This window comes from Sphaerulina musiva (genome assembly GCF_000320565.1).
Source record: "Sphaerulina musiva SO2202 unplaced genomic scaffold SEPMUscaffold_2, whole genome shotgun sequence".
In the NCBI taxonomy this organism is placed as follows: domain Eukaryota; kingdom Fungi; phylum Ascomycota; class Dothideomycetes; order Mycosphaerellales; family Mycosphaerellaceae; genus Sphaerulina; species Sphaerulina musiva.
The window spans coordinates 1,897,903-1,912,108 of NW_016017384.1; the positions used below are offsets into that span (position 1 = coordinate 1,897,903).

The following is a 14,206-nucleotide window of genomic DNA, read 5'->3' on the forward strand; positions in this document are numbered from 1 at the left end:
AAAGAAGGAAAAGAAAGAAATTGAAAAGAGGTTATGCCTCGTACCAAAAAGCCGTAGCTGGCTGGCTTGAATACGCATAAGGCCCGCAGAAAGCTGACTGCTCACTGTGACTCGAAGTACTAAGGTAGGTACATGTATATATTACAATGGTCCTCCGCTATGCTGAAGCGTCGCACTGCAAAGAGAGTAGCCCAGGCATGTGCGACGGGCAGTTTGTCACACGGCGCCTGGTTCGTAGGTATGTTGGGGCGATGCAGACACCTCCTCAGCGGTAAGGATGCTGGGTGCTCTGAGATGCCCAGCCGAAGCCGAAGCCTGGCACCGCAGGTGGAGTGGCAACAGCAACGGGCTCCGGTCGTGCTAGAGAGCTGTAGTCCAGAGGAGATGGCCCGCCAGACACGCCACTGTATCCACCAGCGTATTGTTGGTCTCGGTCGTTGTGGTGGTGCTGTTTGCGACCATGACGACCGCGGCCATGACCGTTCTCCTTCTGGTGGTGCTTGGGCTGTGCGTTGTTGTCTGGACCCACGCGTTTGCTCATGGCCTGCACGTATATTGTCAGTATACGGTAATTCTGTTTGGGGGCATCACGAATGGCGCATCACATACCTTGCTGCTCACACCCGCGCCAATCTCGATATCAGGTTCTTCCAGCACCATGCCTCCTTCCAGTGGTTTGCCTCCTGTACCGCCATACTCGGCCGTGTGAAGCCACTTGTTGTCGGCTTCCGTCAGCTTGTTGATGGGAATGATACTTTCACCACGCAGATAATCGCAACACTCGCGTGGCCCAAATCCTACGCCCCACTTGGTTTGACGAGCAACACTCATGACCTCTCTGTCGTTGCGATTCTGCAACTCTTCCATGCCTTGCTTAGCGGCCAATGCGTAATCGCGTGTGGTCATTTTGACAAAGGCGTGGCGCTTATCACGGTTGGCGATGCACGTTTGCACGCGACCGAAACGCTCAAACACTTCTTGGATCTCTTGCTGTGTTCCATTCGCGCCTCCAACGAACAAGGTGCGTGACAAGACTTTGATGTTGTCGCGTGGTAGTGACTCGTCATAGCCGATGTTCTTGGGCTGCATCGGTCTGCCATTAGTGGGCTGCCCTAGGCCGGAGCGCATGGGCGAGCGCTGTCTGTAACGTCCACGCCCCCCGGATCCACCATTGCGAACATCACGGCCGCCGTCGCCTTGCTTGGCAGCATGATCCTCGTAGGTGCCATATACCGGGCTTGCTCTGCCACCTGAGCCATTGCGCTCAGGACTTCGACTGCGACCTCTGTTGCGATCACCGAATGCGTGCGGTCGTGGTTGATACTGTTGTTGGAAGGCCTCCAGGACCGGCCCCCATTTCTCAGGCGCGATTCCATCCTTTTGCAGATCCTGCAAGAGCTTGAGTGCTGGAACGAGCTTGTCGTGGTCGTTCAGGATATTCTCGGGCAAGATGCCACGAAGTGGACCGAGCGGATCGCTTTGTGACGCTTGCGGTGGTGGCGGTGGTGCTACTGCATACTGCGGAGGAATTGAAGGCGGCGGCTGCGGCGCATAAGGCGCCTGTGGCCAGTACATTGTCTGCTGCGGGGGCTGATACGCAGGAATCGCCATTGGCGGCGCCGACGAAGGCGCTGAGTATCCGTATGGCGACGGCTGTGCCATCTGTGGGAGAGGCTGCGGCACTGAAGGTCCTGCTTGCCCAAGTAGCTCGGCGATATTCGGGGGAACCTGGCCAACCTGAGGAGGCGGAGGGCGGGTTATTGGGTTCCCCGGTGCGAGGGTAGTTGCTGGTGCTGTAGCGACACCGGCTTTGGCCAGTGCTGCTAGAATGCCATGAATCTCCGCTTGAGCTGTGTCCTGCGTGGTTGGCTGGGATGGTGGTAGCTGCGGAGGTTGTGGTGGCTGCGGCCTCCGCGGATCAAAAGATGGTTGCGTGGCTGGATTGGGCGCGCCATTGGTTTGTCCGGGTTTAAATCTTCCTGGCAAAAACCCATGATCATACACATGTCCTGGGGGAAAACCGATGGGAGTAAGGAGGGGCCTACTCGGGCGGGGAGCCACATATTTCTCACCTGACGACGTTGATGAAGAGGCTGTCATTTGCGTTGCTGCTCCGTTCACGTTCGGTGCGGCCGTCTGCTGGCTGGGCGCACCATTGAGCTTCGGTATGCTGTTCAGCTTGGACTTGAAGTCTTGCAGCAGCTTCAAGGGAAACGTGTTGCCACGCTCCCAGATAGCGACCATGTTCTCCAGTTTGGGCTTCTGGTCTGCGGGCAAGCCTTTGATAGTGTCATCAAACAGCGCTGGCATCAACTCCGTAACACGCTTCACGGCAGCTGAATATGTACCCGGCTCACCGCGACCATCGAACTGCAGCTCCTGTCCGGCGACTTTGGCCTTTTCGATCCATTGTCGGACGACACTATCAACGACATACAGAGAACCAAGCTTATGTGTGACGGGGGCCTTCTTCAGTGCACGATAGAGACACTGCACAATGGACACCTCTGCCTGTGACATGGGTTAGCGTTTCCTGCAATTGTGTCGGGGGTGACATTTGGATATCCATCTGCTCAAATGTGGTATCGAGTCTGTCCAGAAGTGCCCGTTACATACCTTGATGTTGTTCACACTGAGTGCTGTGATGGTCTGAATCTTATTCTTGCTCGCTCCCGGTGGCTTCAGCTGATTCAGCGACGCGAGGAGGTTGTCAAGATCATCTAATTTGGGCAGCGCCATCATGACCGGCCTACTCTACTCTCCTTGCTGGAAGACCTGACGAATGCGGAATCTGGCTACGCTCTACGGCAGTTTCACCCCGTTTACAGGCTACTGAGGTTACTGGCGGTCAGCTCGAAGATTCAGCGACGAGAGACTGTACTTCAAGCCTCGGTGACAAGTGCAATGCCGATTTCAGCACACGGTCGCGTTGTGTCTGTGGCACCGCGATTTCCTGATGTCTACTGCGTCTCTTGTTGACTCACCCGCGATGGATGAGAGGGGCGCCTACGTCTTCGCCTGATAATAGGAGGGTCCTGGTGGCGGCGACAGTACGTCCGGAGGGGAGCACGAGATTATCGTGTGCTGCGAAGAGGTGAAGGTGTCGTGTGTACTCCTGATCGCGCAAGACGACCGGCGACGGCGTGGTGTCGACGGGAGGCACTGCGCGAGCGAGCGAGCGAGCGAGCGCTGTCGGGGGATACTGCGCTGTCGAAGTATACCTGTACCTAGTACTCTGGAGGCAAAGCGACCTAGAACGTAGCGAAGCGACAGCGTGCTTGAAGGTGGCCTCGAATTCGAGGTGCCAACTGTGAAAGATTCTGCAAAGCACTACGACGACGCTTGTGAAGTGACGACAGCGACACGCGATTGCCACGGTGGTGAACGCACGCACGAGCGCGGAGGGAGAGTGTCGTGAGGCGGGCACTGCGTGATGACGGAGATGCTGAGTGAGTGAGTGTGAGGGTGAGGGAGAGGGTGAGGGAGGGTGCAGGTGAAGGTGAAGGTGAAGGTGAGGGTGAGGGTCAGGGTGAGTAGGTAGGTAAGTCAGGTAAGTTGCGGAACATGCCAAGCCCCCGTGACCAAACCAACATATTCTTCAGCCTCAGGCCCTCAGGTACAGGTACCTAAAATTGATTATTCATTGTTGCCGTGCGTGCGCCGTGCGTGCGCCGTGCGGAGACCACGGAAGAGAAGCTTAGGGAAATCAATGCTGACCGAGCTACGATTACTGTACCCTACCTGAGTGCCTGTACGACGGGGTATATTCATGCCCACCATGCCGCCTCTCCTCTGTCGTGCACTCCTCCCTGATGCACATGCACACCTACTGGTATAGACAATCTGCATCCGCTACCTACCTTACCTTACACACGTGTGCGTGGCACGTCCCCGTCTTCATATGCTGTTGAGGCAATAATGATCATTATGCCTGCCCACAGTGCCCAGTGCCGCCGGCCTGTAGAACTCAGCACAGTACTGCACCGTCCACCCGACTCCCGAGAAGGCCCGGCCGTGAACAAACGTGTGAGACTGGTCAGGTAGTTTCGGAAATCTTGCACTGCTCACTCATCCACCGATCCTCTTCTCAATCCCAACCACTCGCGCGCTCGCCCTTCTTCTTCTTCTTCTTCTTCTCCTTATCTTCTTCACCACCCTCGGCTCTCACTCAAGATGGCCGCAGTCAACAGCGTGTCGCGCCTTGCGCTTCGCCGCAGCATGGCCACCCAATCGACCTGGGCCCAGCGCTCCGTCAACTCAGCACGGAGGACATATGCCACACCTAGCAAGAGCGCGGTAGGTCGAGGTCGAGACTGAGGTCGCGTCTGTTCAGTCCGATGAGGAGAGGCTAACCCTTGGTGCCCCTGACAGACCTTGAAGGAGACTTTCGCAGCACAGCTTCCAGAGAAGATCGAGCAGATCAAGAAGCTGCGTAAAGACTATGGCAACAAGGTGGTCGGAGAGGTGACCCTCGACCAGGTGTACGGTGGTGCTCGCGGTATCAAGTCGCTCGTGTGGGAAGGCTCCGTCCTCGACGCTGAGGAGGGTATCCGCTTCCGTGGCAGGACAATCCCCGAGTGCCAGGAAGTTCTCCCCAAGGCACCTGGTGGACAAGAGCCTCTGCCAGAAGGTCTCTTCTGGCTTCTGCTCACTGGCGAGGTCCCATCTGAGCAGCAGGTCCGTGACCTGTCTGCTGAATGGGCTGCTCGATCCGATGTCCCATCCTTCGTGACCGAGCTCATCGACCGCTGCCCGTCCGACCTCCACCCAATGGCTCAGTTCTCGCTCGCCGTCACTGCTCTCGAGCACGAGTCCTCGTTCGCAAAGGCATATGCCAAGGGCGTGAAGAAGACCGAGTACTGGCAATACACCTTCGAGGACAGCATGGACCTCATCGCCAAGCTCCCCACCATTGCTGCTCGTATCTACCGCAACGTATACAAAGATGGCAAGGTCCCCGCCGTGCAAAAGGACAAGGACTACAGTTACAACTTGGCCAACCAGCTCGGCTTCGCCGATAACACCGACTTTGTTGAGCTGATGCGCCTCTACCTCACCATCCACACCGATCACGAGGGTGGTAACGTCTCTGCCCACACCACTCACCTGGTTGGCTCCGCACTGTCCTCGCCATACCTTTCGCTCGCTGCTGGACTCAACGGTCTCGCCGGTCCACTTCACGGTCTTGCTAACCAGGAAGTGCTCAACTGGCTGCAGTCGATGAAGAAGTCGGTCGGCTCTGATCTTTCCGACGAGAACATCACCAAGTACCTGTGGGACACGCTCAAGGGTGGCCGTGTTGTGCCCGGTTACGGCCACGCGGTGCTCCGCAAGACTGACCCACGTTACGTGTCTCAGCGCGAGTTTGCTCTCAAGCATTTGCCAGATGACCCCATGTTCAAGCTCGTTTCCCAGGTCTACAAGATTGCCCCCGGCGTGTTGACGGAGCACGGAAAGACCAAGAACCCATACCCCAATGTCGATGCCCACTCTGGTGTTCTCCTCCAGTACTACGGCTTGACGGAGCAGAACTTCTACACGGTCCTCTTCGGTGTCAGCAGAGCGATTGGAGTCCTTCCTCAGCTCATCATCGACCGTGCTGTTGGCGCACCCATCGAGCGACCCAAGTCGTTCAGCACCGAGGCCTGGGCCAAGCTCGTCGGAGCTAAGCTCTGAACTGCCTATACACTGCCTCGCCGACCACGCAAGGACGCGCGCATCCAGCGCGCACTCGCTCTACTCGGCGGCGACGGCGGTGGCACAGAATCAAGAAGAACAGGGCATTGATCTGGGTTATTGCAGATGAAGTACAAAGGTGAATCACAGCGTGGTGCACGTGTAACACAAGCTTCTAGTGTCTACATAGAGCGTTTTCTGGGAGGAGGAATGGCTAGAAGAGAGCCTAGCAGAGCGAAGTGTCCCAGCTAGATCATTCTCCTCTGTATGTACGATTATGCATTCACGGGCGACAGTGCCTACCTACCTTGCTCCTAGCTTCAGAGAGTGTCTCGGCAGTACAGTCATGTGTCGGGACGTGGTCGTGGTCGTTTTCGTTTTCCGAATGTCGTTTCACGTGCCAATGTACCCCTGAGGCAGGGAGTGACGCGATACAGCGGCTTCGCGCAGAGGCACGTCCGAGTACAAGAAGGGGGAATGGTGCAGACGGCACCCCATGGCGAGTTGGTGAGAAATGGTGAATTGAAAATCTCACGATTTCTCGGGACATGTGCAGAAGCTGAGGTGTGCTAGTGAGGCTAGTCGTACAACGGACAACGGACAACAGACGAGACGGGACCGAGTCGGAGACTCCACCGCAGAGCCTCCACAAATAGAGAGTTGAGGGAATCGGGGAATGCAGATCAGAGATGTGTTGAGGAGAGGGTACATGTAGTAATAAATGCTCATAATCAGTGAGAGTAGTGTCAGGTAGGAGGTGACAGGCACAGGCACAGGCACAGGGAGGGTAGTCAGTCATTCAGCCTCATCGCCATCGAGCTCCCCAGCGCGGAATCCCGGCGCTAAAGGAAGAATAATTCACATGTCCGATAACGACGAGCTCAGCGCATCGAACGACAATATTAAAATCCTGTAGGCTGTCAGACTGTAACAGGAAGAAAGCCGAGTCCGAAGACGTGATTTGTCGATAGCGTCGCCCGTTTGGAGATTGTCTCGTCTCAGACTCTCTTCAGGTCATCGATCCTCCCGCCGCGTTTCTTTTGCTTGAATTAGCTGGGCTTGTGGGAAGCTGAGATCTGATAACGCCGAGGACATCGACCTTCTGCCAGCGCATCTCTCTCTCACACTCTCTCGCTTTCGCTCACACTCCCCCTTCCCAACACCCTCTTCCCTCCCACTCCACTCCATCTCCATCTCCAACCCACACCCCCAGGCAAAGAAGCCACACTGTCGCCTTGGTCCGGCCCTGAACACCAGCACTCCCTCCCTCAAAGCATGTCTTCGGCAGTCACGACGCCTGCGGGTGGCCAGAAACTCGAGAAGAAGCCGGTCAAGTTCAGCAACTTGCTGCTGGGCTCTGGTCTGAACCTGTTCGAGGTGACGACGCTGGGCCAGCCGCTCGAGGTCATGAAGACCACCATGGCCGCCAACCGTTCCGACGGTATGGCTGGCGCGGTTGCCAGGATTTGGAGCCGTGGTGGTATCCTTGGCTGTAAGTATTGAAAGGCGCGTATGGCGTTGAGAGTGAGTGAGAGTGAGAGAGCGAGCGAGTGAGAGAGACAGGAAGAGAAAGAGAAAGAGAGAGAAAGAGAGAAAGCAAGTCAGGGCAAGAGGAAAGTAGCAACGCGAACATTGCTGACTCTGCCTCCCAACAGTCTACCAAGGTCTGATTCCATGGGCCTGGATCGAAGCCTCCACCAAGGGCGCCGTGCTCCTCTTTGTGGCCTCCGAGGCGGAGTACTATGCCAAATCGTTTGGCGCCAGCAATTTCGTGGCCGGTATCTCAGGAGGTATGACGGGCGGTCTGGCTCAGGCATACGCGACTATGGGCTTCTGCACGTGCATGAAGACGGTGGAGATGACGAAACACAAGGCAGCTGTCAGCGGTGTGAAGCCCCCGGGCACGATGGAGACCTTCATGGGCATCTACCGAGCAGAGGGCATTGCTGGTATCAACAAGGGTGTGAACGCCGTGGCGGTGCGACAAGTCACCAACTGGGGTTCACGATTCGGTCTCAGCAGAGTTGCGTAAGTCCGACGATACGAGCGATCATCATGCCGCGCGCGAGAGAGTTGGGAGTGAAAAAGGGCAACAGAACGAAAGCTGACACATGAGTCGTAGTGAGAACGGTATTCGCAGCGTCACCGGAAAGACCGACTCTTCGCAGAAGCTGTCCGCGCCCGAACGTATCCTGGCCTCTGCCATTGGAGGAGGACTCAGCGCGTGGAACCAGCCAATTGAGGTGATCCGTGTCGAGATGCAGTCGAAGAAGGAGGACCCCAACCGACCCAAGAAGATGACTGTCGCCAACACATTCAAGTACATCTACGGCTCGTCTGGTATCAAGGGTCTGTACCGCGGTGTGGCGCCACGCATTGGTCTGGGGGTGTGGCAGACGGTGTGCATGGTTGCCTTGGGTGACATGGCAAAGGAGATGGTCGAGAAGGCCACTGGTGAAGCTGTGACAGCGAAGCACTGATTTAGCGAGGAGTTTCATAAGGGCTGTGGACTTTTTTGGGATGGGAATCATCAAATGTTGTGATATTAGACAATGGGCGTAAAGAACGCGATTACCTAGGGGGAATACAGGATGCGAGAGCGCAGTCTCGAGAGTGTCGGGACATGGCGCCTCCATGTACTTGCCTTAGCTAACGACAAATCCACACTGTACTGCCTCTCACTTCCTGGAGACTGGGCGAGAGTGAGTTTCGCTGCTAATATTGCGACAGGTCTTGGAGAAGAAGCAGCCCGGTACTAAGACTTGACTGCTCCCATTATTGCCTCGCCAACACACGTTCGATCTTTCTGGAATCTCCGCCTGTCACATTCTCAACATGTCGAAGGACCCTTTCAGCTTCACAAGGCTTGATTACTCATATAGTACCTGAGAGAGACAGCACGATCCCTGATTCGTTATACATGTAACTTTGTATCACCCGAGATGCTAGTATCTCGAGTGAAATCATTCTTCTCCAAAATCGCCAAAACGCCAACGCTAACTGCACAGCACCACAACAGCTTGGATAGTATATATTGCACTTCACTTTCCCGCGCCCCAAGCATTCCTCTCCTCCTCGAAGAGAGGACTGGGCAAAGGACTGCTGCCATTACTCCTGTGCTCCTGGGCCTTGAGCTTTCCATCATCGTCGAAATCGCCCTTTCCAAACCATCGATCTCCGTGATCGTCTTGAGCTCCATCCTGCCCATATCTCCTTTCTTCCCAAGGCTGATCCTGTTCCACTTCGTCTTTACCTTTTTGCTGGGATACCGGCTGGAACCGATCTCGGTCATCGTCGTCGCCCACAGCAAAAGGATCGTCAAGGGTGTGGTTCTGATCGGTAATCTCTTGTTCAGGTTTATCGGGATTGAAACCGTGCCGCACGCTCTCGGCCTCTTCTTGACCGGGATAGGTCTTCACAAAATGTTTCTGCTCCACACTGTTCCAGCCAGGCCCACCTTCTTTGCGAGCCCGCACTCGGTCAATGGCTTCAGCTTCACGATCCTCCACGACGAGATCGACGAGCTGGGAGGAGTGTGACGCGGCGGAGTCGGAGGAGTCGTGGCGTGCGAGTTTGCCCACGACAGGAACGTTTGCAAGAGCGGAAGAAACTTTGCCTTTACCTTTGGAGGAAGAGGAGGATCCTTCTGCCGAGTCTGAGGAATCCGGACGATTGTGCTGATGTACTTCACTTTTCAGGTTGGAAATTCGAGACTTGCGCCTCTGCCTTTGCTCTTTTGAAGGTTGTAAAATGGCACGATTGGTGGCTTCGGATATGGTGGTGGGGTTGGCATAGAGGCGATCTTCGCGAGTGGCGTAGTGAGTGTTGATCACGGGATAATTCCAGTCGCCAAACTCGAGTGCACGAGCATTGCCGTAAAGACGTTCCTCTTCCGGGTCGAGCTCGGGTTCCTCTGCTTCATTTGTGGCTCCATATCCCTTCCCTTTGCTGCCGCTGCTGGTTGAACGATTCTTACCACCGCCGGGACTCATTGTGCGTGCATTGCTGGGGGCGATCTTGTGGAGAAGTGGTTGTCGAGAATCATTCGGTGAAGGGACCCAGTACTTTCCTCGGCCGTTTCGTTCATACCGCATTCCTTCTCGCATGCGGGCTTCTCGGCTGGATGACTCCTCGTGCGACATCACGTTATCGTCTGCGTCAAAGTTGCGATAGTCGTACTTCTTGCCACTGAATGTCTCTTTGCAGTCCTCAATCAGATCACGCGGACCAAAGGCATCCCGAAGCGCGTATCGTATGGGCATTCGTGCATCGCTGATGGTCTGGTCGGCGTAGTCTTTCCAGCTGAAAGCATACCATTGCGCTGCTGCGAAGAAGGGCATCTCGAAGCAAATGAGGGCATCCTGTATGGCGGCAGCGAGGTTGTCGGCAGTGTAGCCATTACCCACGCTAGGGATGACGCCGAGCGCGACCAAGATGGACAAGAAGAAGCCTTGCCACCACGAGGCAAAGATGATGCCCTTGATACACAAGAACTTTGGCATGGGTCGGAAAGGCTGCAGGTCTTGTGTCATGCACACCCAGAATAGGGCCAAGTCGTACAGGGACCAGCAGATGCTGATGTTGTAGACCAGACCCGTCCAGAAGTAGCCCGAGTCGACGGCCAGGATGCCTTCCCGAAAAGTGCCTGTTGCCTTGCAAGCGACAGTGGTGATGGCGAGGGCAGGCTTGATCCACACATACTGCAGGATGCCTCTCTTGATCTGCAGAAAGGAATGGGGATCGCTGATATCGACTTTGGGGAGGACATGATTCAGCGGCCAGAGGTGCTGCACGGGAGGTCTGCCATGCATCATGATGATCAGACTGCGCTCGCCGCCCAGGAAGTTGATGAGCAGTTGGAAGAAGGTGTAGATGGTGAAGGCCTCGTAGACATCGCGGAACGGATCGATCCAGAAGGCAACCTTGAGGGAGGTAAGCGATGCCCAGGAAGCGGCGGAGAAGATGGGTACGAGGACGACGATGCGGATGACATGGCGCTGCAGGAGTGGTTTGCGGTAATTTTTGGCCTGGAGCAGGATGATGACTACCGTCAAGAGACTTGCCACGAGCGCCGACACGCCTGTGAGAGATATCAGTCAGTGTGTCTCGGTCATATCACTATTTGGCTGTCTCTCTGTCTCTGTTTGCCAATCTCTCTTTCTCTCTGCCGCTCTCTTTCTCCTCCGTGTTTCCGTGTCTCTGTCTCTCTCCCTCACACACCAGGCAAGCAGACAGAGGACTGATAGCGGTGCGTGTACTGACCGGCAACGATGGTGACTGCGCGTGCGAAACCCGAGCCCGTTCCACCCTCCTCATTCTGCTGGCCACCTACATGAGCCATGGTGTTCATATCGGTCATATCCCAGCCGAACCTAGCTCTTCCTCGCGCTCTCGCCTTCGCCCTCTGCTGTGGATCGTATCTGTCCTGGCGTCCGCAGTAGAGCTATCGACTCTATCGCATGGTTGTTGTTTTCGCTCCTCCGACAAGTGGCGATGAAGTGGTGCGGTGCTGTGCTGTGCTGTACTACCCACGCGAGGTCATATGCTTCCAGTGGGCGAGTACATGTAATGTAGCTGAGTCCATTTCTGTGGATGATGATGGACGAATGCAGGGCAGGCGGAGTGTCCGTCGATGCGGCCCGCTCCGCTGAGACTGGCTGTAGTTGCATTTTAGTTGTAGTTCGCTCTCCCACTCAGCATTCAACATTGTATACAGCATACTCCTCCACTTCAACTTCGTCGTCTTGCTTGTCTATACCACAACTCCATCCATACAAAGTCGCCGCCTGGCAGAGAAGTTCCTTTGGCGTCATCGCCGTCATTGCCCTCGCGTTGCCATAGCGGCCAAGGCGACAATGCAACGACCGCCATCTGCCCCAGCTTCCGGCCGGACGGACAGTGACACTCGGTCGGTCCATGTCATGGCCAACCTTTTTCCTTCTTTGACCACAGAGACTGACGGATTCCACTGCCCACGGGGCCACTGTGTCGCCCGCCTGCGACATGGACATCCCGGAGTCGGCTCGAAACAGCCACGAGCACACGAACAGAAGCCATTTTCATAGGCGGAACTCAAAACTGACGCCTGTCGGTGCTGGGATGTCTCTGGAGACGCCCGTCGTCGTCCGTTGCGGTGTTTGTTTACTGCGCGCTCTGATGCAAATGCGCAGTTCTGTTATTACAAAAGAGACGGTAATGCCTCCATCTGCGACGACAACATAAAAATCTGCATCACTCGGCATACTTGTCCAGTGTTGCCGCATAATTCTACTATTGTGTACATCTCGTTCACATTATTATTTCATCTGTCACCTTCTGTCTTGTTTCGCTGCGTCTGTAGAACCACTACTACCTAATATATCCATCGCTCTTTAGCTGCTCGATCAAACAACACACACACACACACACACATCAATAATGCCGAAACGAAGAGCGGCTTCGCCAGATCTCACTGATCGAGCGCGGAAGAGACTGTCGCTGACAGCCCTGGCGGCGAAAGCATCGAGCTCGTCTCTCCGACACGAACAACAAGGATCCTTTTTGAACATATTCACACCTCACACACGCATCAAGCGGAGCGACTCCATCATCTCACGAGCGTCTTCGCGTCCGCTTCTCAGGCCCGTTCCCCTCCAACCAGGCTTGACCATCTCCGGTCGCGGCCTACAGACACACCCGGATCATGATGTTGCCTCAATCAAGGAGCTGCTAGTATATCCTACGTCTCTGGCCATGATCAAACCGAGTTGGATCTTCCGATACACAGTCAACTGCACCCCTCAGCTGGGACCTGCTCTGCCTGATGCTGTCGAACATGCGCTGTACCAAAAGTACATTGGCGCTCGTCTGCATCCTAGACCCGAACAGTTGCCATATATCCACCTGGGCTCGACCGCCCTCGGATTCCGTGTCGACTTTTATCTGATCTTGCCTTTTGCGTCCACATCTTCGGGACATTCCGGCACCGGCAACATGTGCTCCAGTGACTTGCAAGCAGTGTATGATCTCTGCATCAGGCCTGCCATCGAGACTGCCTACCCTCGTCGTCAACGCTGGATGTCGTGGATTGAAGCCAAGAACGAATCACACCTCAAGCGTGAGTTTTTGTCACATGTTCCCACTCCACTCCACCCTCTTTTTGACCCAATGCTGACCTAGCTTGTTTCAATAGCTCTCAAGTCCCGCCGCAGGTCCGCTCGTTCGGAGCCACAAGAAGAACGAGTACACTGCGAAGGTCTCCGAACGCTGTGGGATGCCATTGAAGTCTTCTCCGACCACCAGGACATTGCTCACATCATGCGTGGCAGACAGCTCGTGGCATACGGGGATGTCGAGGTGCACGACTGGCAGTCCGATTGGAGACCGACCTGGGCGCAATTCAAGCAGCTCTGGAATGACGGCATCGACACCAATTACGTCGGATCCGAACCCAAATTCACCATGGAAATGAGCCTCACCCTCGATGATATGGATCTATTGAAAGACTTTCCTCCTCCTCCTACTGCTGCTGATGAAGAAGATGTGCCCTTCTTCCCCTCAACACGTCCCCGAACACCCAGCACCAGCAGTCGTCGAAGCTTTACTTCATCGGACAACAACAACAACAACAACAACAACAACAACAATCACCACAATAACAACAACAGCAACAACAACAAGCACTACTACCGCACCATGACTCCCGGTCCACGAGACTGTACTCCTGTATCAGAGGTCTACTCTCCGCCTCCAAGTGCTCCACCCAGGATGCCACTTCCGCCGGTGCCGTACATGTCATTATCATCAGCACCACCCAACATCGTCGTACCGAAACGGGGGACGAGAAGGGTCAGCAGTCGGCACTCGATTCGATGTGTAGATCCGAATTTGACGGATTTGTCCGAGTTGAGTGAGGTGGACTGTTGAGTGAGTGAGTGAGTGGAGTGGAGTGGAGTGGAGTGGAGTGGAGCTGAGTTGAGAATTTGTGATTTGATTGTTCACAAACACGCAAGACTTGATGTCTTCCGCTGGCCTTTCTTTTTTTCGTATTGTCTACTGCACTCTTTTTCTTTCAGGATGACATGATGATTCATTGGTTAAGGGTGTTTGGGATTTGATCATCATATGGTGGGAAACTTGTAGCGTTTTGTACTTGCTGGCTTGCTTCCTTCCCAACGAGACGAGACTGGGTCTATTGATTGTAGTTTTATAGCGCGGCGCACACTATTTTATTGAACAGATGGAAACTCTTCCGTACTTGTAGGAGTAGTAGTAGTAGTGATAGAGGTGGTGATAGTAGTGTATGCCTACTAGGAGGGGTGGTCTTGTGTGCCTACTTCACTTACAGCAGTACGTCACGAGCAGACTGAAAGCGGATCACAGTTATAACCCAGCTTGAGGCTAGCGGGCTAGCGTACAGGAAACATCTCGCATTCTCTCTCCCTCTCTTCTCCCTCTCTCTCTCTCTCTCTCTCTCTCTCTCTCTCTCCGCCCTCCTCCTCCTCCTCCTCCTCCTCCTCCTCCTCCTCCTCCTCCTCCTCCTCCTCCTCCT

The 14,206-nt window shown here is 55.0% G+C and overlaps 6 protein-coding genes across 6 annotated transcripts; 4 read left to right on the plus strand and 2 right to left on the minus strand.

The window, feature by feature from the left end:
• Positions 1–37: 37 nt before the first annotated feature.
• On the minus strand, positions 38–3,455 carry SEPMUDRAFT_147405 (uncharacterized protein). The gene is made up of 3 exons (XM_016904281.1): positions 2,617–3,455; positions 610–2,511; positions 38–544 (listed from the first exon to the last, which is right to left on the minus strand). Exons 1-3 carry the CDS (start codon positions 2,740–2,742, stop codon positions 266–268), a joined length of 2,307 nt encoding a protein of 768 aa, XP_016763679.1. The 5' UTR covers positions 2,743–3,455; the 3' UTR covers positions 38–265.
• A 618-nt stretch (positions 3,456–4,073) lies between these two features.
• Positions 4,074–5,990, plus strand: SEPMUDRAFT_147406 (citrate synthase). The gene is made up of 2 exons (XM_016904282.1): positions 4,074–4,296; positions 4,372–5,990. The coding sequence occupies exons 1-2, from the start codon at positions 4,174–4,176 to the stop codon at positions 5,674–5,676; spliced, it is 1,428 nt and encodes a 475-aa protein (XP_016763680.1). The 5' UTR covers positions 4,074–4,173; the 3' UTR covers positions 5,677–5,990.
• A 779-nt stretch (positions 5,991–6,769) lies between these two features.
• SEPMUDRAFT_80405 (mitochondrial DNA replication protein YHM2) lies at positions 6,770–8,520 on the plus strand. The gene is made up of 4 exons (XM_016910244.1): positions 6,770–7,168; positions 7,332–7,704; positions 7,799–8,344; positions 8,407–8,520. Exons 1-3 carry the CDS (start codon positions 6,952–6,954, stop codon positions 8,154–8,156), a joined length of 948 nt encoding a protein of 315 aa, XP_016763681.1. The 5' UTR covers positions 6,770–6,951; the 3' UTR covers positions 8,157–8,344; positions 8,407–8,520.
• Positions 8,521–8,529: 9 nt separating this feature from the next.
• Positions 8,530–11,223, minus strand: SEPMUDRAFT_131223 (DUF300-domain-containing protein). The gene is made up of 2 exons (XM_016902406.1): positions 10,939–11,223; positions 8,530–10,756 (listed from the first exon to the last, which is right to left on the minus strand). Exons 1-2 carry the CDS (start codon positions 11,033–11,035, stop codon positions 8,718–8,720), a joined length of 2,136 nt encoding a protein of 711 aa, XP_016763682.1. The 5' UTR covers positions 11,036–11,223; the 3' UTR covers positions 8,530–8,717.
• A 203-nt stretch (positions 11,224–11,426) lies between these two features.
• Positions 11,427–13,038, plus strand: SEPMUDRAFT_80411 (uncharacterized protein; the record flags this gene model as incomplete). The annotated part of the gene is made up of 2 exons (XM_016910245.1): positions 11,427–12,772; positions 12,848–13,038. Coding segments are annotated over exons 1-2 (870 nt in total), but the record flags the coding sequence as incomplete, so codon positions are not given.
• Positions 13,039–13,311: 273 nt separating this feature from the next.
• On the plus strand, positions 13,312–13,755 carry SEPMUDRAFT_147408 (uncharacterized protein). Its single transcript, XM_016904283.1, has one exon. It carries the CDS (start codon positions 13,351–13,353, stop codon positions 13,579–13,581), a length of 231 nt encoding a protein of 76 aa, XP_016763684.1. The 5' UTR covers positions 13,312–13,350; the 3' UTR covers positions 13,582–13,755.
• Positions 13,756–14,206: the final 451 nt, after the last annotated feature.